Here is a 24,640-nt window from a genome sequence, read left to right as displayed (position 1 = left end):
ATATTTATAACAACTGTTTTTAAAGACCCCCCATCCGCCAATTCTGTCTTTTGTTGTATTGCTGAGTCTTCTGTTGACGGATTTTTGTCGTTTTGGCACATTTTCCTGTTTTTTATGACCGCTAGCAGTTTTTTCCTTGGATGCCAGTCCTGCAAATCTCTAGATTATATTACCTTCTTTTAAGTATGTTGAGGGTTTGGGAGAAGCAGATCGTTCAGTTATTTGCAGGTAATTCTGATCCTATTAAGCTTTGTTAGAAAAGAGGTTATGTAAAGTCATGTTTATTCTAAGACTAGTTTTGTGCCAAGTCTCTTCAGTTGTGTCTGACTCTGCGACCCCATGGACTAGCCCACCAGGCTCCTCTGTCTATGGGAATCTCCAGGCAAGAATACTGAAGTGGGTTGCCATGCCCTCCTCCAGGGGAATCTTCCCTCACGCACTGCCTTCCTAGAATCTCCAGTAAATGCTCTGCTGTTCCACAAGAGGTCTCCACTCAGGTTGGTTGGACTTCAAACATCGCAGTGTTACACGAGCACGGGTAGCTGTTCCTCTTACAGTTCCCTGATAATTGGCTTTACCCCAGCTTCAAACATTTCCACTCTGTGTATGCACAGCTTAGTATTCAGCCCAAAACTCAGAAGCATGGAGCAATTTGTTTGCCAAGCTGCCTCCTCTCTGGTCCTCTTCCATCCCCATTCTAACCACCGAAGTCTTCCCAAATTCAGCTCCCTGTCTCATCTCTGCAAAACTGCTGGTACTATTTGCTGTATCACATTTGAAAGCAGGAAGCTGTATAAATTTTTTTAAATGTACACAAGACTGATCTGAATGGAGAGATATATACTTTTTATACTTAAAAATAAAATCTATTAAAATTAATGTAGTTGTTTTTTTTTACAAAAGAAAGAAAGGATGTTAACACAAAACACCAAATGTACAAATTCACATCTGTATATTCTCAGTTATGTGGTTAAAAGTAGGGGAATAAAGAAAAAAAAAACACATCTCCAAGAGTATCAATGTGACATTAGCAAAATGTTCCAGGTTGTCTGATCAGTCTCCCTTTCTTGGTCCAAGTACAGAAAAAATGTGGTTCAACATCAGCCACAGCATTTTTAAAGATCCCCACAAGGCTACACCGGTGGTCAGCAGTGAAGTAGTTAATCTTCCTTAAGTAAGTAAGAGCAGAGCAGAGCACTTAAAACATGAGTTACTTAAAATTCAGCTTAGCTTATGGTGATTTAGAGCTCATTTAATTAGTATTTAGAACTGCGCATTGTTTATAGCTATTGGTATTTCAATAGATGCTTAAATGTTTGAACATTTAAAGTTTAATAAGCCTTAGTTCTCTGAAGAAAAACATTGATGTAATTAAATTTTCAATTACCCTAGTTTTTTTTTTTTTTTTTTTTTAGGGGACCATGTGATTAATAAAAGCTAAGGCATTTAACAACACTCATTTAAAAACCTAATCTGCCACCTCATTAATTAGTTAACACTTATAGTAGGTATTTTTTTAATATAAAAGTTTCGCACAAGCGAAGTCACAACTTTTGAAAAGTACCTGTAATGACAAGTGAGAATAAATAAAAGTAATTTTGTATCAGATTATTTTGCACATGAATGTGTGGCTCAATTATGGCTTTCTAAAAACTGTTCTTCTGCATTGATACCAATTACTGTTTGTTTGGTTTAAATTCTGTGGTCAAATTAAAAACAATGAAGCAATTGCTCCTCAGAGTTCCTTTCCCCCAGGATCTTACCTTCAAGTGGGGAAAAAAAAAAAACAGTGGCAGAGGTTTACAAATTGGACACAGCTTTATTTTAATTAAACACTAAATTTAAAATGGAATAGGAGAAAATTCTCCACTCACAGATCTTTGCTACCCACAGATCATTACGGTACCACACAGGAGGTCATGATGCACACCCAGAACTACTGGATCACAACCTGAATGTTCAAAACATCCCAGGTGTTCAGTGTGCACACTAAAGACTCAGAAGCCCTTCTGAAACATTATCAGTTTACCAGTTAGAAAAGAAACTTACCAGAGTTCTTGCCTCAAGGAGCTTATAGTCTACTGGGGTCAGGGGAAGGAAAAGGACGGGAAAGGAAAAGGTCATGACAAGGAAAAATCCAATTATAATTTACTGGGATAAAGGTGGCATGGTGATGTCTACTCTTTGCATCAAGGAGGGGCACTTTGTCAACTTTGGAAAAGGCTGACCAAAAGGGGCAAGTTTAGATCCTAAAGAACAAAACTGTAAGGGACAGAGAAAGATAAGAGCATTAAAGAGGCCAAGAAGGAAAACAGAACTCTAGGAGACTGTAGTATCATGAAAACCAAGAGGCGTTTCCTAAGGCTAATCGGCAGTTTCAACGCCCAAAACATCACGGGTATCTCAAAACACCATGTTTTTATACATAGTAGTCACTAAGTAAGTGTTCATTATAGGAGCTGATGAATAAATGTATATTTACACCTCAGTGTTAAGTAAAAACCAGTATATGAATTGAAAAGTATCTAACTCCCATTCTTAAGCTCAGCCACCAACCCCTATCATATGCAAATAAATAACCGTATTTAAAAGTAAATTTTAACATACAAACAAGTATGACAAATGCCTGATTTGAAACCCACAATAACAAAACAAACCTATCATTTAGATACGAATCATATATTAGTTGATTTTTTTTAAATTCACCTCCTGCAAAAGCAACTAGTGCGAGTCTTTGGGCCCAGTAGACAATACATATCTGTAAAACAAAAACTGTTCTAGAGATTGTTTCTCTCTGCTGTCTCCCCAAATCACATTAAAATGATGGTAAAGGAATTTTTTTAAAAAAGGAAAGAGTAAGTACAAATTTTGCTCTGAACAGTGAAGAGAAACCCCCCACCCCCAAACAACTGCCTTTCCCTGTTTAACTCCAACAGGGATAGGAAGCATGCTTGTTTTGCCCTCATTCCCTGTAGGAAAGCGAAGAGCATTTCTTGGAGAAACTGAAAACCTCAGAGCAAATATCTACAGAAACTGGCTTCTGTGGATGTCCCAATAAAAAAGCTCCTGCCTACCTGATCATCCAACAGAAAAACCCATCCCTATTTGAGGAGCCTCTTCTAAAGCTCACAGATTCTAATTCGCTTTTAGGTGTCTTACCTCAGGCAAGGTTCACTAGATTTCTGAGGAAAACCTACATGAAAGACAGAGCACCAGGGAAAAAAAGCAAAGAAAAACTAGAGAGGCAATGTTAGGGGAAGCACATTGAAACCGCCCACCCTGGCCAGACACCATGGTAACCATTTGCATGAGTTGTTTTATGACAGGAGATCCTGATAAGGAATAAGGAACTAATAAGCCACCACCAACCGGAAGAATTCAGGAAAGGTCTAAAGGAGACACCGTGTGTCCGTCCGCTTCCCAGAATCCCTCTCGCTAGCATCCATCTTGGCTGAACCATGCGTGCGCCACCAGGAAAGACTCTGAATTAGAATGATTGGCCAAAGACCACCCGGAAACTAATCCCATCACCATAAAACTGTGAGACTGCAAGCCACGCAGCAGTGCACTTCTCCTGGGTTCCCTTACCCTACTGCTCTCCACCCGGGTGCCCTTTCCCAATAAAATCTCTTGCTTTGTCAGCACACGAGTCTCCTCGGACAATTCATTTCCTAGTGTTAGACAAGAGCCCAGTTTTGGGCCCTGGAAGGGGTCCGTCTTCCTGCAACAGAAACAGACAAAATACTAGGAGCAAAAGACAAAAAGGGAAGGGGGTGGGGCAGGGAGGGAGAGAAAACCTTCACAGTTAAAAGGAGCCATGAAAACGGAACACTGAGACAATAAGAAAGTATCTGGAAATAAAAATACGAAAGCAGAAATTTAAAACTCAACCAAATCAGATAAAAAGTTGACGAGGTCTCTTGATAAGAAAAAACAAGAGTAAGCATTGTAAAATAAAACAGAAACCAGCATGTTACAGATTCCATATGGAAGTCAAACATTCAATGAATAGGACTTCCAGGAAAGGAAAACAGGAAAACGAAAGGAAGGGAGGGAGGGAAGAAGGACAAGAGAGAAAGAAAGGAAGAGCAAGAGGGAAAAAGAGAGAGAGAGAAATTATCTAAAGAAATAATACAAGAATATTTTCCAGAATTGAGGGCATGAATTCCCTAATCTAAATGGCCCATAACTTCATACCAGCACTGGGAATGAAAAAGAATTCTCAACAAGTGATATCTTCATGAAAATTCAGAAACTAGAGATGGTAAGGAGAAGATTCTAAAAGGATTCAGAGAATGAATAACATCACACTTGTTGCTACCCCACTGGAAGCTAAAAAATAATGGAGAAATGCCTCCTCAAATGACATGAAATCAATTCCAACCTAGAGTATCAGTCTCAGCCACACCATCAACAAGGTGAGAGAAGGACAGAGTTGCACGCATAGTGTGCATGCATGCCAAGTCGCTTCAGTCATCTCCTGCACTGGCAGGCAGGTTCTTCACCTGGAAAGCCACTTCATACACTGCTGCTTTGTCTGGATGTATGTGCATACGTACTTCAAAAACTTTGCCTCCAATGTGCCCTTTCTCTGGCAGCCACTGGTTGGTGTATTTTGCTAAAACAGGGATATAAGGCAAGAAGGAGGAAAAAGGAACTTCCCTGGTGGCCCAGCGGTTGAGAATCTGCCTGCCAATGCAGAGGACATGGGTCTCATCTCTGGTCGGGGGACAATCCCACACGCCTCAGGGCAACAACGCCATTGGGCCGCACCTAGTGACCAGGGAGCAGCAACTACTGAAGCCCTAGTGCCCCGAGCCTGAGCTCTACATCAAGAGGAGCCATCACAATGAGGAGACTGCATATTGCAGCTAGAGAGTAGCCCCCGTTCTCTGCAACTTAGAGAAAACCCACACAGCAACCAAGACCCAGCACAACCAAAAATGATTAAATAAATTGTTTAAGTCACTCTTCTAAACAAAAGGAAAGAAGGAAAAGAAAAAAAACCTGAAAATTTTCTTGGTGAGCTTCACCACATGGAGAGGAGGTTTACAGTTTCTTCAGAAAATTTAGGAAGAAAGTAGTATCAAATATACAGAAAAGTAAACCTAAGAATAAGGCAGAGTTTAGTCAGACTATTTTTGGGGGCTCCAAAATCACTGCAGATGGTGACTGCAGCCATGAAATTAAAAGACACTTACTCCTTGGAAGGAAAGTTATGACCAACCTAGATAGCATATTCAAAAGCAGAGACATTACTTGCCAACAAAGGTCCATCTAGTCAAGGCTATGGTTTTTCCTGTGGTCATGTATGGATGTGAGAGTTGGACTGTGAAGAAGGCTGAGTGCCGAAGAATTGATGCTTTTGAACTGTGGTGTTGGAGAAGACTCTTGAGAGTCCCTTGGACTGCAAGGAGATCCAACCAGTCCATTCTGAAGGGGATCAGCCCTGGGATTTCTTTGGAAGGAATGATGCTAAAGCTGAAACTCCAGACTTTGGCCGCCTCATGCGAACAGTTGACTCGTTGGAAAAGACTCTGATGCTGGGAGGGATTGGGGACAGGAAGAGAAGGGGATGACAGAGGATGAGATGGCTGGATGGCATCACTGATTCGATGGACATGAGTCTGGGTGAACTCCGGGAGTTGGTGATGGACGGGGAAGCCTGGCGTGCTGGGATTCATGGGGTTGCAAAGAGTCGGACACGACTGAGCGACTGAACTGAAGCTACGACTGAGTCCTATCCCACAGTTAAATAAAAAATAAAATACAACCACAGTTTACCATATGGCTCAGCTGTGAATAATGGTTTCATGGTTGGATTAATATACACAATTATACTGAATTTGTATTTAATCAAAAATTGTGATAAAACGATCTTGGGAGAATGGAGGAAGGGAAGTATGGGCCAGAGAGAAAGAGAGAGGATGGGGAAGGAAAGAGGTAGGATAAAAAAAAGCCAAATGCTCACTTTCCATCAAAGTAAGTAGAATTTGCATCTGACAATGGAAAATCAAAATTCAGAAATTTTAACTTGTTATTTTGAAGAAGAAGGGCAAAAGTAGTTGCTTCTGGGGAGCAATACTTGAGGGTGTGAAAGGGAGCAGGAAACTTTCTTAAGTTCTGTAGAACTATTAAATCTTTTAAAACTGAGTGTGACATTACATTATTTAAAACAAAAATGCAATTGAAATATATATATATGAGAACATATATATTTAAAATTTGAAACAATAAAAATCACCCAAATAAAGAGGAAGTATTCTTGAAATCCAATACAGTAGATAACACAGATGATCAAGTTCCTATGGACATACATCAAATTCACTGATTATCTTCCCCACCTCAATCTATCCCCTCCACAGGCCCCTAATCAGTAAAATTCCTTGCATTTAGACCCCAGGAGTTTAAGACATCAATAAGCATACCTAAATATGGCTCTCCCTAGTGCCATCTTGCAATGGCAACCCACTCCAGTACTCTTGCCTGGAAAATCCCATGGACGGAGGAGCCTGGTGGGCTGCAGTCCATGGGGTTGCTAAGAGTCGGACATGACTGAGCGACTTCACTTTCACTTTTCACTTTCATGCATTGGAGAAGGAAATGGCAACCCACTCCAGTGTTCTTGCCTGGAGAATCCCAGGACGGTGGAGCCTGGTGGGCTGCCGTCTATGGGGCCGCACAGAGTCGGACACGACTGAAGTGACTTAGCAGCAGCAGCAGTGCCATCTTGGGAATAGAACAAAAAAACAAGATTGGGCCTCTGTCTTCAAGTCACGTGAATTCTGCCTGAGAGGCAATATCACATGCAGGAAACAGGTAATACCATAAATTAATCACAATTAAATAATAACCTACATGGCACAAACTATATAGAGTTCAGAAACATGTCAGATTTGAGAGAATGTTCCTAGAGCAGTGGGAGGCAAAGAGGAAGTTGGGCCACAACATTACCATGCTCTGTAGATCATGTCAAGGTGGTACTTTTATCCCGAGTATAATGGAAAGCCATTAAAAGGATCCTAGCCAAGGAGTGACACAATTTTAAGATCACTCTGATCGTTGGAGGAAAAATTGACTGAAAGGAGGTAAAACCAACAGGGGGAATGGTTAAGAGGCTATTGAAATGGTTCAAGTGATAGATTATGGTGGCTTGTACCCAGATAAAGGCTGTAGAAATATTTATTATTAAAGATCCATTATATAAATAGAACCTGTAAGATTTGCTGATGCCTTCCTTAAGCAGGAATTAGCAGGAAGAAGGAGCTAAGGATGACTCTCAGAATTCTGATTTGAGCCACTGGGTGGATGGTGGTTTCACATTCCCAGATAGAGGAAGACTGGAAAAGCCACAAGTTTTAGAGGGGAAGGTTAAGAGTTAGCGGTTGAACAAGTTAACATGCAGATACTTGATTTTCCACTGGATTTGTCAAGTAGTCAATTGATTTATCATCCTTTCTGTGTTCCATATTCTAGGATATCACATGGCTCAGCAAAGAAGTCCAGTCTAAAGTCAGTTTAAGGGAGCTGCTGGCATACAGATGGCATTGGAAGTCATGAAGATGTGTGAGACTATCTAGGGCAGTGGTTTTCCAACCTGGAGTCTGAATTTAAGATGCACGTTTCAATATCCTCATCCCAGAGAGCTTCTGATTCTGTAATTCTCAGGGAGGTGCAGAAATCTGCTTTATTAAAAGCCATCCCCAAATGTTTTGATGCCGGTGGTTCAGGCTCAGGTTGGAAGGGCTTAAGCACAACCCAGAGGCGACAAAGTGGCAATAGCTAGTGTAGCCAATCCTTTCCATGAGTTGGAAAGAAACTGCAGAAGTTGGAGAGACACTGCTAGGTAGAGGGAGTGTAAGGCCAAAGGGTTACCTTTCATTGTGTATTATTAGCTTCTTTTTAAAGGTGGGAAACAGTAGAGTGGTGGTTCATAATCTTGGCTACACATTGCAATCGAGATTGAGATCACAACTGAGGTTTTAAAAACTATCAATGAACAGGATACACCAAAACCAGTAAATCAGAATCTCTGGAGGTGGAGCTTAAATATCAGTATTTTTCAACTAAAAAAAAAATGTTTGTAATCATTTTCCCCTTGAAGTATTGTTATATCCTCGATGCCTGGCATATAATACAGCTTCAATTTACGTTTTTTGTTGTGGAAAATATTGTTGAGCCAGTTAGCTAAGGACACAGATAATAGGTAACACTATGTATTGTAAAATTCATGTAATCTTTGTGTGAAAGGATTATAGTCCAATTACCTTACTTTCTACTGCGGGAACGGAAGCCTGAAAGAGGAATTAAATTCCTAAAGTCTCAACCTTGGTAGTAGTGAATCAGGACCAGAACCCCGTATTCCAACTCCCAAGTCAGTGTTATCCTGCGTTTCAACCATTTCATTTTGACCATACTCTAAATCCGCTCACTCATCAAGACTCAGCCTGCCTGATAATAATGCCTTCCCCTCAACACCTCATCTCCTCAGTCACAAACTCTGCCGTCTCTTTCATCAAACAGTAGTCGAGCCCAAATCCGACTTTCTTTCCGCAACCCCGCTTCAACCCTAGTCCCCAGACTTTGTGCTTGCGCCACAAGAGCAGCGGCCTCTGTCGCCATAGCAACTGGACACAGGAATCGGCCCGCAGGAAGAGGAGAGGAGTTTCTGATAGTATATGCTTTCCTTACCGCTTCCCGAGCCTGATGGGTGAACCTGAGGGTCTGGTAAGATAGCTCCATCAGGACGCTGCGTTAAGAACCGAGAGTAGGAAGAAAAGGAGCCAGTTATTAGGCCTACCAGTACAGCCACCAAGGCAGTTCAGGGAAATCTGACGCTTAACCAGCCCGCCCCCTTCAGGATTGGCCAGAGTTTAGACATGCCGGCCAATCACTGGACAAAGATGGATTCTTTCCGCATGCCAATCAACGTTAAAATAATCCTGTTAATCCGGAGCTTTTGCACCGCACTGGCCAATCAAGAGACACAAAGGGGATGATTGGCAGTTCAGTTCATTTCAGACGCTCGGTAGTGTCCGACTCTTTGCGACCCGGTGGACTGAAGCTCGCCAGGCTTCCCTGTCTTCACCAACTCCCGGAGTTTATTCAAACTCATATCCGTTGAGTCGGTGATGCCATCCAGCCATCTCATCCTCTCTCGTCCCCTTCTTCTGCCTTCAATCTCTGCCAGGTTCAGGGTCTTTTCAAATGAGTCGTTTCTTCGCATCTGGTGGCCAAAGTATTGGAGCTTCAGCTTCAGCATCAGTCCTTGTAATGAATATTCAGGACTGATTTCCTTTAAGATGGACTGGTTGGATCTCCTTGCAGTCCAAGGGACTCTCAAGAGTCTTCTCCAACACCACAGTTCAAAATCATCAATTCTTTGGCGCTCAGCTTTCTTTATGGTCCAACTCACACATCCATACATGACTACTGGAAAAATAGCTTTGACTAGACGGACCTTTGTTGGTAAAGCGATGTCTCTGCTTTTTAATATGCTGTCTAGGTTGGTCATAGATTTTCTTCCAAGGAGCAAGTGTCTTTTAATTTCATGGCTGCAATGATTTTGGAGTGATCTGCAGTGATTTTGGAGCCCCCAAAAATAAAGTCTGGCACTGTTTCCACTGTTTCTCCATATATTTGCCATGAACTGATGGGACCAGATGCCATAATCTTAGTTTTCGGAATGTTGAGTTTTAAGCCAACTTAAAGCTTCTGTTTCATCCAGCCAGGCATTTCACATGATGTCCTCTGCATATAAGTTAAATAAGCACGGTAACAATATACAGCCTTGACGTCCTCCTTTGCCGATTTGGAACCAGTGTGTTGTTCCATGTCCAGTTCTAACTGTTACTTCTTGACCTACATACAGATTTCTCAGGAGGCAGGTCAAGTGGTCTGGTATGCCCACCTCTTTAAGAATTTTCCAGTTTCTTATGCTCCACAAAGTCAAAACTTTGGCGTGGTCAATAAAGCAGAGGTAGATGTTTTTCTGGAACTCTCTTGCTTTTTCCCATACAGGTATGACCTAAATCAAATCCCTTATGATTATACAGTGGAAGTGAGAAATAGATTTAAGGGCCTAGATCTGATAGATAGAGTGCCTGATGAACTATGGAATGAGGTTCGTGACGTTGTACAGGAGACAGGAATCAAGACCATCCCCATGGAAAAGAAATGCAAATGGAATTATGCTAAAGCTGAAACTCCAGACTTTGGCCACCTCATGCGAAGAGTTGACTCATTGGAAAAGACTCTGATGCTGGGAGGGATTGGGGGTAGGAGGAGAAGGGGACGACAGAGGATGAGATGGCTGGATGGCATCACTGACTTGATGGACGTGAGTCTGGGTGAACTCCGGGAGTTGGTGGACAGGGAAGCCTGGCGTGCTGCGATTCATGTGGTCGCAAAGAGTCAGACATGACTGAGCGACTGAACTGAACGGATGTTGGGAATTTGATCTCTGGTTCCTCTGCCTTTTCTAAATCCAGCTTGAACATCAGGAAGTTCACAGTTCACATACCTGAAGCCTGGCTTGGAGAATTTTGAGCATTACTTTGCTAGCATGTGAGATGAGTGCAATTAGTGTGCAGTTGTTTGAGCATTCTTTGGCATTGCTTTTCTTTGGGATTGGAATGAAAACTGACCTGTTCCAGTCCTGTGGCCACTGCTGAGTTTTCCAAATTTGCTGGCATATTGAGTGTAGCACTTTCACAGCATCATCTTCCAGGATTTGAAAGAGCTCAAGTGGAATTCCATCACCTCCACTAGCTTTGTTTGTAGTGATGCTTCCTAAGGCCCACTTGAGTTTGCATTCCAGGATGTCTGGCCTTAGGTGAGTGATCAAACCATTGAGAGAATGAATTCCTAGGCAGGTTGAAAAGAAGTCAGGGAGTCTCTGAGGAGACAGGAATCTGGGGTTCTCGAGGAGGATATAGGGGTCTGGAATTCTCAAGGAGGAGGAAAGGACAAACTTTTTTTTTTTTTTCTACATTCCTTAGTCTTAGTCACATAAAACGTTTTTTTCTTTAAGCCCTGATGATTACAGGAACTGATGATTACACAACAAACAACTCAACTTAAACTCTGTACTAAGGATTACACAACAACAATATATCCTGCTTGAGGGCAGTTTCTCCTACCTGAAAACCTTCTGACTAATCCTGATATCTTAGAATGTAAATTATGGAAGTTGGTCTAATAAGATCTTTCTATTCTTAAGTTCTGATCCTGTTATCCTAAAATGTAAATTGTGGGAGTGGATCTGGTAAAATTTTCACAAACTTGAGATTCTTTTGATTTATTGTAATAACTAATTTAAAAATATATAATTCTCTTGCTGAAGATTAGTGTAGGGCACTCTCCACCCCCTTCTGAAGTCTATGTCAGAAGTTTTCTCTGTCCCTTTTCACTGTAATAAAAATTCTGCCACACAGGAGCCCTGAGTGGTCAAGCCAGTCTCTGGTCCCAAAACTAAATCTTCTTCGGAGATCACGAATCCGAGACATTTCACTGTAAACTATCACCATCGTAGTTATCTGGGTCATGAAGATCTTTTTTGTATAGTTCTTGTGTATATTCTTGCCACCTCTTCTTAATATCTTCTGTTTCTGTTAGGTCCATACCATTTCTGTCCTTTATTGTGCTCATCTTTGCATGAAATGTTCTCTTGGTATCTCTAATTTTCTTGAAGAGATCTCTAGTCTTTCTCATTCTATTGTTTTCCTCTATTTCTTTGCATTGATCGCTGAGGAAGGCTTTCTTATCTCTCTTTGCTATTCTTTGGAACTCCACATTCAAATGGGTATATGGTTCCTTTTCTCCTTTGCCTTTCATTTCTCTTCTTTTCTCAACTATTTGTAAGGCCTCATCAAACTAGCATTTTGCCTTTTTGCATTTCTTTTTCTTGGGGATAGTCTTGGTCACTGCCTCCTGTACAATGTCACAAACCTCCATCCATAGTTCTTCAGGCACTCTGTCTATCAGATCTAGTCCCTTGAATCTATTTCTCGCTTCTACTGTATAATTGTAAGGGATTTGATTTAGGTCACATCTGAATGGTGTAGTGGTTTTCCCTATTTTCTTCAATTTCAGTCTGAATTTGGCAATAAGGAGTTCATGATCTGAGCCACAGTCAGCTCCTCGTCTTGTTTTTGCTGACTGTATAGAATTTCTCCATCTTTGGCTGCAAAGAATATAATCAATGTGATTTTGATATTGACCATCTGATGATGTCCATGTGAATGGTCGTCTCTTGTGTTGTTGGAAGAGGATGTTTGATATGACCAGTGCGTTCTCTTGGCAAAACTCTTATTAGCCTTTGAGCTACTTCATTCTGTACTCCAAGGCCAAATCTTTCTGTTACTCCAGGTATCTTTTGACTTCCTACTTTTGCATCCCAGTCCCCTATAATGAAGACGACATCTTTTTGGGGTGTTAGTTCTAGAAGGTCTTGTAGGTCTTCATAGAACCATTCAACTTCAGCTTCTTCAGCATTACTGGTCGGGGCTTAGACTTGGATTACTGTGATATTGAATGGTTTTCCTTGGAAACGAACAGAGATCATTCTGTCATTTTTGAGACTTCATCTAAGTACTGCATTTTGGACTCTTTTGTTTATTATGATGGCTACTCCATCTCTTCTAAGGGATTCTTGTCCACAGTAGTAGATATAATGGTCATCTGAGTTAAATTCACCCATTCCAGTCCATTTTAGTTCACTGATTCCTAAAATGTCTGTTACACGAGTGTATGTTCCTCGGTTCTTTGTCTCGTCACAACAAAGATTTGGAGCAACAGATATTAAAGCCCTCGGCACGTCACAGCTCTCGGGTCTTGGACAAACCGTGCTACAGCTCTTAGGCAAATCAGTGTTACAGCTCTATTTTATTTAGAAGATAGCAGGAGAGAGAGAGAGAGTGAGAGACAGAGAGAAAGAAAAGAGCACACGCACGCGGGAGAGAGTCCGTGAGAAAGCGCTTTGGCTCCTCCTTTTATATGTTTTTTCCTCCACCTGGGCCTACCCTATGCAAATTGGGCTTAGCCAGGAGTGCCCGGAGCCGGCATATTGCATACTGAGTGCATATTGCATATTGAGTGCAGCACTTTCCACAGCATCATCTTTCAGGATCTGGAATAGCTCAACTGGAATTCTATCACTGCCGGGAGCCAGCGTGAGGAGCTCCACCCATGACAAAGGTCATGAGGAAGGAGGCTCGGCATACGCAAAGGCGGGATCGAGCCTCAGGAGTCCCCCTGGAAATTCTCGAGCATCTACCCCCAAAACCAGAGTTGCCTACTTTCTGCTTTGTGCTTTCACCTACACCTCTGACTTTACAGGGGGCTGTCCCCCACTACCTCTCTCTGAAAAAAGAGTTAGCTTACAGCTCCAGTTAATAATTCCTGAGTGTGACAGTGTTTCAACCTCCAAACTCCTTTGGAAATCCTCTAGCCTGCCTGAATAGGTTTTTCCGGCCACATGTGATTGTTCAGAGCCTCCCAACTGTGAGAGGCATGAGATGTTCTAAACTGTCTAAATATAGATTCCTTTGAGCAGTTAGAAGATTGATTAGAAATTGTATTGGTGAAGGGATTTTCACTTGTTGGGCCAATGTTTGCTGCTAAGTCTCCATATCCCTTACCTGCTGTGTCCCTGGCAGTGTATTGATTAATATAATTGGTGTAAATAGTGGCTTTAATGTTTGTAACCTGGGACCCTTGAGTTAATTCTTTTTCTTGTTATAGCCCACCACACCTTTGCTCTGTAGGAATGCAACTTTATCTAATGCTTTTGGAGGGTGGCGCTTGACTTATCACCTTTAGAGAAAAATAAGTTTTCTGAAGAAGGGGTCTTAAAAGGTTAACAGGCCTCCGGGCCAGAAGATGATGCAAATCACCTAAGCTTTTGCATATGATAAGTTTGCAGGAAGAAAGCCTGGCTTGCTGCAGGACTCTACCCCTTCCCCCATTATCCTCTATGCATAACTTAAGGTATAAAAACTACTTTGGAAAATAAAGTGCGGGCCTTATTCACCGAAACTTGGTCTTCCCATGTCGCTCTCTCTCTCAAATTCTGGCTGAGTCTCCATCTGGAGCGCGGAACCCGCCATGCTTGCTAATTATGCCTGGGCTTCTAAGATCCGACCGGGGAGGCCTCAGTGTCTCCTCTCCTTCGGGAGAACGGAAGGATGCCTGCGGCCTACGTAAGTGGTGCAAACTTCTTGTCTTGAAGTTTTATTGGTCTCCCGCGTAAACCAAGCTACTCAGCCTCTTTTCTCCACTGAATTTCCTCACTGAGCTATCCTCATCCTATTACTCATTATATCTTTGATAAAATATTTAAATAAATAGGTCACCGACGCCGTCCCCGCTTCGAATACCCTGGATCAGCCGGGGCTGGTCCCTGGCACAGGAGTGCTGTTTGTTCTGTTTGTTCTGCCTGAAGTCTTCATTCTGGTCCTTGGGCCTTCCTTGTCTTTTAGCCACCACCATTTTGAACTCCTTTTCCCTGTGCTACCTACCTAACAATGTCGATGTTCACTCTTGCCATCTCCTGTTAGACCACTTCCAATTTGCCTTGATTCATGGACCTAACATTCCAGGTTCCTATGCAATATTGCTCTTTACAGCATCAGACTACTTCCATCACCCGTCACATCCACAATTGGGTGTTGTTTTTGTTTTGGCTCTGTCTGTTCATTCTTTCTGGAGTTATTTCCCCACTCTTTACCAGTAGCATATTTGGGCACCTACTGACCTGGGGAGTTCATCTTTCAGTGTCATACCTTTTTCCCTTTTCATACTGTTCATGGGGTTCTCAGGGCAAGAATACTGAAGTGGTTTGCCATTCCCTTCTCCAGTGGGTCAGCAGTGTCAGAACTGTCCGCCATGACCCATCTGTCTTGGGTGGCCCTATACAGCATGGCTCATAGTTGCATTGAGCTAGAGAAGACTGTGGTCCATGTGATCAGTTTGATTAGTTGTCGGTGATTGTGGTTTTCATTCTGTCTGCACTCTGATGGATAAGGATAAGAGGCTTATGAAAGCTTCCTGGTGGGAGAGGCTGACTGAGGGGGAAACTGCGTCTTGTTCTGATGACTTCAGTTAAGTCACTCAGTCGTGTCCAGCTCTTTGTGACCCCATGGACTGCAGCACGCCAGGCCTCCCTGTCCATTTGAGTAAACTCCCAGAGTTTACTCAAATCTATGTCCATTGAGTCAGTGATGTCATTCAATCATCTCATCCTCTGTCGTCCCTTTCTGCTCCTGCCTTCAGTCTTTCCCAGCATCAGGGTCTTTTCAAATGAGTCAATTCTTCATCAGGTGACCAAAGTTCTGATGGGCAGGGCTATGTTCAGTAAATCTTTAACCCAATTTTCTGTTGATGGGCAGGGCTGTGTTCCCTTCGTGTTGCTTCACCTGAGACCAAACTATGGTGCAGGTAATGAAGATAAGGGTCCTTCAAAAGGTCCTATGCATGCACTGCTGCACTCAGTGCCCCTGACCCTGCAGCAGGCCATCACCAACCCATGCCTCCACCAGAGACTCCTGGACACTCACAGGCTAGTCTGGGTCAGTCTCTTGTGGGGTCACTGCTCCTTACTCCTAGGTTTTGGTGTGCACAAGTTTCTGTTTGTGCTCTCCAAGAGTCTGTTTCCCCAGTCTTGTGTAAGTTCTGGAGATTTTATGGTGGGGTTAATGGCGACCTCCTCCAAGAGGGCTTATGCCATACCCAGGTCTGCTGCACCCAGAGCCCCTGCCCCTGTGGCAGGCCACTGCTGACCCATACCTCCACAAGAGACACTCAGACACAGTTCTAGCTCAGTCTCTGTGGGTTGGGTGTGCATTTTGTGCCCTTCCCAGGTCTGATCAGCTCAGGTGACCAGTGCTTGGTGAGCGCACTGCCCCAGGTGGACCGTGCATCTTAATCACCTCCCCTTCCTGGCCACTTGGTGTCCTGGGTGTGTCACAAGAGCACTGTCTCAGGTGTGCCATGTGTCTCCTCTGTAGAGCTAATCTCAGGCTGCAACCCTCCTAGCAGCTGTCAACCATCCAGGATCTCAGAAAGATGTGGTTAGCAGCTGGGAGCCTGCTCACAGTTTGGTAGAAGAGTCCATCTCTGAGGCTGATATTGCAGGAGCCCCTTGCCTTTCGGCTCTGGCTGTCACAAGCCTCTCTCCCTCTGGACGGGGAGGGGCTGGTCCACAGCCGGCTAGCTCTCCTTTGGTATTTGTCCAATCCTTTGTTCTGTGAGTTTGCCTAGGTTGCACATTAGCTTGTTAGGGTAGAACCTTTGGAGGGAAAGTTCTCTTTTCTGCAGTTGAGGTTAGACATGTATTCTGTGGGTTTGTTTTTTTTTTTTTTTTTTCCGGTTATGTTGCCTTCTGAGATTCTAAAACTCCCCACAGACCCACCTGTGAGAGGGTTTCCTATTGTGTGGAAACTTCTTCTCCTTCATGACTCCCTTCTCAGGACAGGTCTCCATCCCTACTTCTTTTGTCTCCCTTTTTGTCTTTTGTATGATGTCCTATATCCTTTCTAAGAGAATGGGCTACCTTTCTGGGTGCCTGGTGTCCTCCGCCAGCGTTCAGAAGTTGTTTTGTGGAAGTTGCTCAGCATTCAAATGATCTTTTGATGAATTTGGGGGGGAGCAACTCTCTGTTTCTCTTAATTCTGTCTCTAAGGTTTATGCATCATAGTATTTGTCCTTTATTTCAGCAGATGTTCAGGCATTTGTGAGCTGATGCTTATGTTCCCAAGACTGTACTTTGGCATCCTGCCTACTCTAGGCTCCCCCTCCCTCCCAATTAAAGGAAAAATTTGGAAATTCCAATTTTCACTTGACTTTGAAATTGTCTGTACTTGGTCCATTTAGACTGATAGACTCTACTGTGGACTTTGGTTGTCAGAGACTATTGGGTTCAAGTGAAAGTGGAAAGTGGAAGTCGCTCAGTCTTGTCCCACTCTTTGTGACCCCATGGTCTACAGTCCAAGGAATTCTCCAGGTAGGAATACTGGAGTAGGTAGCCGCCCCCTTCTCCAGGGGATCTTCCCAACTGTAGGCGGGTTCTTACTGCATTAAATTTTCCATTCTCCTCCACTGTCCACTGCACGAGACCTACTTCTTATAAGTGGACAAACATGGACTTTACATTTTCCTCTGCTTAATTTCTTCATGTACTCAACTACTCTTGTGTCTTCAATGTCTTTCCCTTCTGTCTCTCTTGCTATGAATCTTATTCTAAATCATCTCCTCTTCATTCCTTGGCTTTCTTCATCCATTTTCTCCCCTCAGGATACAAAAATATTCAAGCCACCTCAATCTAAAAAAGTTCTCATCTTATAATTGTTAAACTGAATCACCTCTCTGACCCTCTCTCCAAGCTTTCTGAAAGGACTAATTATCTTCTTAACTTCCTCACCTCCCATTCATTTCTCAACACTTTCTGTCCCTGCTCTGTTGAAACTGTTCCTGTCAGAGTTCCTGCCTGTAACTTCCTAATGGTTGTTGCTGTTTAGTTGCTAAGTCATGTTTGACTTTTTTGCGACACTATGGACTCTAGCCTGCCAGGCTCCGCTGTCCATGGGATTTCCCAGGCAAGAAGACTGGAGTAGGTTGCCGTTTCCTTCTTCAAGAGAACTTCCCAACCCAGGGATCAAACCGTGTCTCCTGTATTGGCAGGCGGATTCTCTACCATTGACCCACCAGGGAAGCCCAACTTCCTCATTAGAAAATTTAATTACAGATTATTTTACACTTTACTATATTTAAACTTGGCACCATTTGAAATTGTTCACCACTCTCTCATCAGTAATAATAGCTGTAATTTATTGAACATTTAAAGCAGGGCACCAGGCAATGTACTGTGTGACTTATGTGGTTATCTAATTTACCCCTAATACCCTGAGGAAAGTTATTAACACTCCCAATGTACAGTTGTGGAAACGGGCTCAAAGAGCTGAGTTAACTCATTTTATGTTATCCATGAGGATAGAGTTAGGATGCAAACCCAGGTCTCCTGCACTGCAGGATTCTTTACCAGCTGAGCTACCAGGGAAGCCTTGATTTCACTATACACCCTTTTACACTACAACTTATCACACTGTTTTATTGACATGATTTTCAAAAAGTTAAAAATATGATTCTCTTTGATATGAATGGACATATGTCAAAGATTTTTGTCTAACTAACTGAGGAAGCCAATAAGATGGTGAAGCTGGTTTAAAGAGCATTTTGATGAACTGGGTATTTATAGGCATTTTGAGAAAAAAGTTAAAATAAGATTTCGAGGTTAGATACAAAACTAGTTAATAGTCTACAGGGCAATAAAATCTTGACGTTTTCTTTTCTAAAGGATATAGAAACATTCCTCTAGTGTTGGCTATTTACATTTGTATTTTAACTAAAATTAAAGTTAGACATTTAGTTTCTCAGTCAGGCTAGTGACATTTCAAGTATTCAATGGTCATACGTAACTAATGACAAATATATTGGACTGGATAGATATAGAACATTTCCATCGTCAGAAAAAGTCCTTTTGAAAAACAGTTGGGATTCTTAAATATTGCTCTGGTATGATATTGACAGGACATGTCATATTCTCTTTTGCCTTATTTCCAAAGGTAATATAATTTTTTTCTAAAGAATTTTCTCCACATGACCACTGGTTTTCAAATATTTCTGAGGCCCACATTAAGAAATGCATCTTTGGTCAACTAATTTTTGACAAGGAAGCCAAGAATATTCAATGAGTAAAGGATAGTCTCTTCAATAAATGATGTTGGGAAAACGATATTCTTATGCAAAAAAATGAAATTGGATTTCTATCTTGCGTTATTTGCATTCCGTTTTTGCATCACAAAAACTAACTTGAACTAAGGACTTAGGTGTAAGACCCGAAACCATAAAACTCTCAGAAGAAAACATAAGGGGAACATTGGTCTTGACATTGGTCTTAACATTGGTCTTGACAATGAATTTTTTTTCTATATGACACCCAAAGCACAAATGACCAAAGTAAAAATCAACATGTGGGATTCATTTCAGTTCAGTTGCTCAGTTGTGTCCAACTCCTTGCAACCCCGTGAACCGCAGCACACCAGCCCTCCTTGTCCATCACCAACTCCCGGAGTCCACCCAAACCCATATCCACTGAGTCAGTGATGCCATCCAACCACCTCATCCTCTGTCGCCCCCTTCTCCTCCTGCCCTCAATCTTTTCTAGCATCAAGGTCTTTTTGAATGAGTCAGCTCTTGGTATCAGGTGGCCAAACTATTGGAGTTTCAGCTTCAACATCAGTCCTTCCAATGAACACCCAGGACTGATCTCGTTTAGGATGGACTGGTTGGATCTCCTTGCAGTCCAAGGGACTCTCAAGAGTCTTCTCCAACACCACAATTCAAAAGCATCAGTTCTTCAGCACTCAGCTTTCTTTGTAGTCCAACTCTCACATTCACACATGACTACTGGAAATACCATAGTCTAGACTAGACGGACCTTTGTTGGCAAAGTAATGTCTCTGCTTTTTAATATGCTGTCTAGGTTGATCAGGGAGAAGGCAATGGCACCCCACTCCAGTACTCTTGCCTGGAAAATCCCATGGACAGAGGAGCCTGGTAGGCTGCAGTCCATGGGGTCGCGAAGAGTCGGAGACGACTGACTGACTTCACTTTCACTTTTCACTTTCATGCATTGGAGAAGGAAATGGCAACCCACTCCAGTGTTCTTGCCTGGAGAATCCCAGGGACAGGGGAGCCTGCTGGGCTGCCATCTGTGGGGTCACACAGAGTCGGAAACGACTGAAGCGACTTAGCAGCAGCAGCAGCAGCAGCAGCAGCAGGTTGGTCACAACTTTCCTTCCAAGGAGTAAGCGTCTTTTAATTTCATGGCTGCAGTCACCATCTGCAGTGATTTTGGAGCCCCTAAAAACAAAGTCTGACACTGTTTCCACTGTTTCCCCATCTATTTGCCAGAAAGTGATGGGACCAGATGCCATGATCTTCGTTTTCTGAATGTTGAGCTTTAAGCTAACTTTTTCATTCTCCTCTTTCACTTTCATCAAGAGGCTTTTGAGTTCCTCTTCGCTTTCTGCCATAAGGGTGGTGTCATCTGTATATCTGAGGTTATTGATATTTCTCCTGGCAATGTTACATCAAACTAAAAAGCTTTTGCACAACAAAGGAAATTATCAAACCTACAGAATGAAAGAAAATATTTGCCATAATTCTGATAAGGGGTTAATATACAAAAACATATAAGGAACTCATAAAATACAATAACAAAAAATACCCCAAACAATCTGCCAGTGGACTTGAAATAGATATTTTTCTAAAGAAGATATGCAAATGGCCAATAAGTACATAGAAAGGTTTTCAACCTCATTAATCATAAGGGAAATGCAAATCAAAACCACAGTATCATATCTCACACCTATTAGAATGACTATTATTAAAAATACAAGAGATGGGGCTGTGGAGAAAAGGCAACAGTACTCTCAGTGAGAAAGTAAACTAGTATAACTACTATGGAAAACAGTATGGGGGATTTTCAGAAAAATTAAAAATAGAACTCTCATATGATATGACAATTCCATTTCTGGATACATACCCAAAGGAAATGAAATGACTTAGGTGAAGAGATATCTGCACATCCATGTTCATTGCATCATTATTTACAATGGCAAAGACATAGAAACAACCTAGGAGTCCAGATGATTATAGAAACACATCTCTAAAATGCTGAAAGGAAACAAAATGCTGTCAACTTAATTCTATATCCAGTGAAAATATTCTCCAGAAATTAAAGTGACTTTGAAAAAGTGACCCTTAACCTGGTATAGGACTTGAACCCGAACAATAATAGACATCTTCGAGGAAGAGAGAGACACTCCAACCTCCCTTTCTTTTGCAACTCCAGGGATTGCAAAGGCATCAGGTGACCCGCCCACACTGCCAGAACCATTTTAAAAACTATATCCATTAATTGCTTCCTAAACTGTTCATACCTACAGAGAAAATAAAAACTGCCCTCTTTCTAAGGAAATTTTATTTTCCTCTCCTTTTATAAAACATTCAATAAATTTCTTATCCTTGAGTTTTGAAACATTGCTTCAGTAATCATCCAAATATGAAAATTGCATCAGGTGTGCACATTAGTTCATGGGGCTCTCACAAAGGTTGGTAGGTGCCCAATATGCTACTGGAGATCAGTGGAGAAATAAAGAGAAAGAATGAAAAGATGGAGACAAAGCAAAAACAACACCCAGTTGTGGATGAGATGTGATGGAAGAAGGGTCCGATGCTGTAAAGAGCAATATTGCATAGGAATCTGGAATGTTAGGTCCATGAATCGAGGCAAATTCGAAGTGGTCAAACAGGAGATGGCAAGAGTGAACATCAACATTTTAGGAATCAGTGAATTAAAATGGACTGGAATGGGTGAATTTAACTCAGATGATCATTATATCTACTATCTGGGGCAAGAATCCCTTAGAAGAAATGGAGTAGCCCTCATAATCAACTAAAGAGTCCGAAATGCAGTACTTGGATGCAGTCTCAAAAACAATGGAATGATCTCTGTTCGTTTCCAAGGCAAATCATTCAATATCACATTAATCCAAGTCTAAGCCCCGACCAGTAACGCTGAAGAAGCTGAAGTTGAACAGTTCCATGAAGACCTACAAGACCTTCTAGAACTAACACCCAAAAAAGATATCGTCTTCATTATAGTGGACTGGGATGCAAAAGTGGGAAGTCAAGAAACACCTGGAGTAACAGGCAAATTTGACCTTGGAGTACAGAATGAAGCATGTCCAAGGCTAATAGAGTTTTACCAAGAGAACGCACTGGTCATAGCAAACACTGTCTTCCAACAACACAAGAGGAGACTACACACGGACATCACCAGATGGTCAACACCGAAATCAGATTGATTATATTCTTTGCAGTCAAAGACAGAGAAGATCTATACAGTCAGCAAAAACAAGATCAGGAGCTGACTGTGGCTCAGATCATGAACTCCTTATTGCCAAATTCAGATTTAAATTGAAGAAAGTAGGGAAAACCACTAGACCATTCAGATATGACCTAAATCAAATCCCTAACGATTATACAGTGGAAGTGACAAATAGATTTAAGGGACCAGATCTTATAGACAGAGTGCCTGATGAACTATGGATGGAGGTTTGTGACATTGTACAGGAGACAGGGATCAAGACCATCCCCAAGATAAAGAAATGCAAAAAAGCAAAATGACTGTCTGAGGTGGCCTTACAAATAGTGTGAAGAGAAACAAAGGAGAAAAAGGAAGATATACCCATTTGAATGCAGAGTTCCAAAGAATAGCAAGGAGAGATAAGCAAGTATTCTTCAGTGATCAGTGCAAAGAATCAGAAGAAGACAATAGAATGGGAAAAACTAGAAATCTCTTCAAGAAAATTAGAGATAACAAGGGAACATTTCATGCAAAGATGGGCTCAATAAAGGACCGAAATGGTATGGACCTAACAGAAACAGAAGATATTAAGAAGAGGTAGCAAGGATACACAGAAGAACTGTACAAAGAAAATCTTCACGACCCAGATTATCACGAAATGTGATCACTCGCCTAGAGCCAGACATCCTGGAATGTGAAATCAAGTGGGCCTTAGGAAGCATCACTGCAAACAGATCTAGTGGAGGTGATGGAATTCCAGTGGAGCTATTTCAAATCCTGAAAGATGATGCTGTGAAAGTGCTGCACTCAATATGTCAGCAAATTTGGAAAACTCAGCAGTGGCCATGGGTCAAGAAAAGGTCAGTTTTCATTCCAATCCCAAAGAAAGGCAATGCCAAAGAATGCTCAAACTACCGCACAACTGCACTCATCTCACATGCTAGCAAAATAATGCTCAAAATTCTCCACGCTAGGCTTCAGCAATACGTGAACTGTGAACTTCCAGATGTTCAAGCTGGTTTTAGAAAAGGCAGAGGAACCAGAGATCAAATTGCCAACATCCGCTGGATCATGGAAAAAGCAGGAGTTCCAGGAAAACATCTATTTCTGCTTTATTGACTATGTCAAAGCCTTTGACTATGTGGATCACAATAAACTGTGGAAAATTCTGAAAGAGATGGGAATACCAGACCACCTGACCTGCCTCTTGAGAAACCTGTATGCAGGTCAGGAAGCAACAGTTAAATTGGACATGGAACAACAGACTGGTTCCAAATTGGGAAAGGAGTACGTCAAGGCTGTATTGTCACTGTGCTTATTTAACTTATATGCAGAGTACATCATGAGAAACGCTGGGCTGGATGAAGCACAAGCTGGAATCAAGATTGCCAGGAGAAATATCAATAACCTCATATATGTGGATGACACCATCCTTATAGCAGAAAGTGAAGAAGAACTAAAGAGGCTCTTGATGAAAGTGAAAGAAGAGAGTGAAAAAGTTGGCTTAAAGCTCAACATTCAGAAAACGAAGATCATAGCATCCAGTCCCATCACTTCATGGCAAATAGATGGGGAAACAGTGGGAAGAGAGGCAGACTTTAGTTTTTGGGCTCCAAAATAACTGCAGATGTTGATTCCAGCCATGAAATTAAAAGACGCTTGCTCCTTGGAAAAAAAGTTATGACCAATCTAGACAACATATTAAAAAGCAGAGACTTGACTTTGCCAACAAAGGTCCATCTAATCAAGGCTATTATTTTTTCAATAGTCTGTATGGACGTGGGAATTGAACTATAAAGAAAGCTGAGCGCCGAAGGATTGATGTTTTAGAACTGTGGTGTTGGAGAACAGTCTTGAGAGTCCCTTAGACTGCAAGGAGATCCAACCAGTCCATCCTAAAGGAGATCAGTCCTGGGTGTTCATTGGTAGGTCTGATGTTGAAGCTGAAACTCCAATACTTTGGCCACCTGATACCAAGAGTTGACTCATTTGAAAAGACCCTGATGCTGGGAAAGATTGAAGATGGGAGGAGAAGGGGATGACAGAGGATGAGATAGTTGGATGGCATCACCGACTCAATGCACATGAGTTTGAGTAAACTCTGGGAGCTGGTGATGGACAGGGAGGCCTGGCATGCTGCAGTCCATGGGGTTGCAAAGAGTTGGACACGACTGAATCACTGAACCGAACTGAAGTGTGCACATTAGTGACGTTTCCAAGTTTTGTCCTCTCATGTATACGAAACAGAATCAAGGCTTACCGCTTATTTCTCAAGGGACATTAATTCTTTTCTTTTCTTTAAAGTCATATTATTTCTAAAATATTGAAAAACACGGTCCAACTTCAGTCGGAGAAAAGTTATTCCACTTCTTCTTTCTCTTACAGCTTATGTTCTATAGGGCGAATTGTGAGTGTATTTATTCATGAACCTTTTTTTTTTAATTGTCTATATTCTTCAAAGTGTGTGTGAATCCATCAAGGCCTCTCCCCTTCTCTCCACTAGTCCCTCCCCACACAAACACCTTGAAACCTGTGTTCACAGCCTCACTTACATCAAACTACCTTCCACAGAGCTTCTAACTCGGCATGCAAGGATGCAGGAGAGTTTTCAAGAATGACAAGAAAGATCCTTGCCTAACAGATAACTCATCTCTAAACATATATTGTCAAAACTCCATTTTTTCTTTCAGCAAGGGTTTATTGGGGCCC

General features: G+C 42.0%; 1 protein-coding gene across 4 annotated transcripts in view; it reads right to left on the bottom strand.

The window, feature by feature from the left end:
- The window catches only part of KATNAL2 (katanin catalytic subunit A1 like 2), a 109,622-nt gene extending 100,764 nt beyond the window's left edge, over positions 1 to 8,858 (bottom strand). The window contains exon 1 of one of the 4 annotated variants that reach the window (XM_059880805.1): positions 8,692 to 8,858. In XM_059880805.1, the coding sequence (XP_059736788.1) occupies positions 8,692 to 8,742 (51 nt within the window). In that variant the 5' untranslated portion in view covers positions 8,743 to 8,858. The remainder of the gene's footprint in view (positions 1 to 8,691) is intronic. The other 3 variants (XM_024984252.2, XM_024984251.2, XM_059880807.1) reach the window with 3 other exon arrangements.
- Between the last annotated feature and the right edge of the window lie 15,782 nt (positions 8,859 to 24,640).

This window comes from Bos taurus, chromosome 24 (genome assembly GCF_002263795.3).
Source record: "Bos taurus isolate L1 Dominette 01449 registration number 42190680 breed Hereford chromosome 24, ARS-UCD2.0, whole genome shotgun sequence".
NCBI lineage: Eukaryota > Metazoa > Chordata > Mammalia > Artiodactyla > Bovidae > Bos > Bos taurus.
Note: the sequence above shows the minus strand (reverse complement) of the source record. Positions and strands in the feature narration are given on the sequence as shown.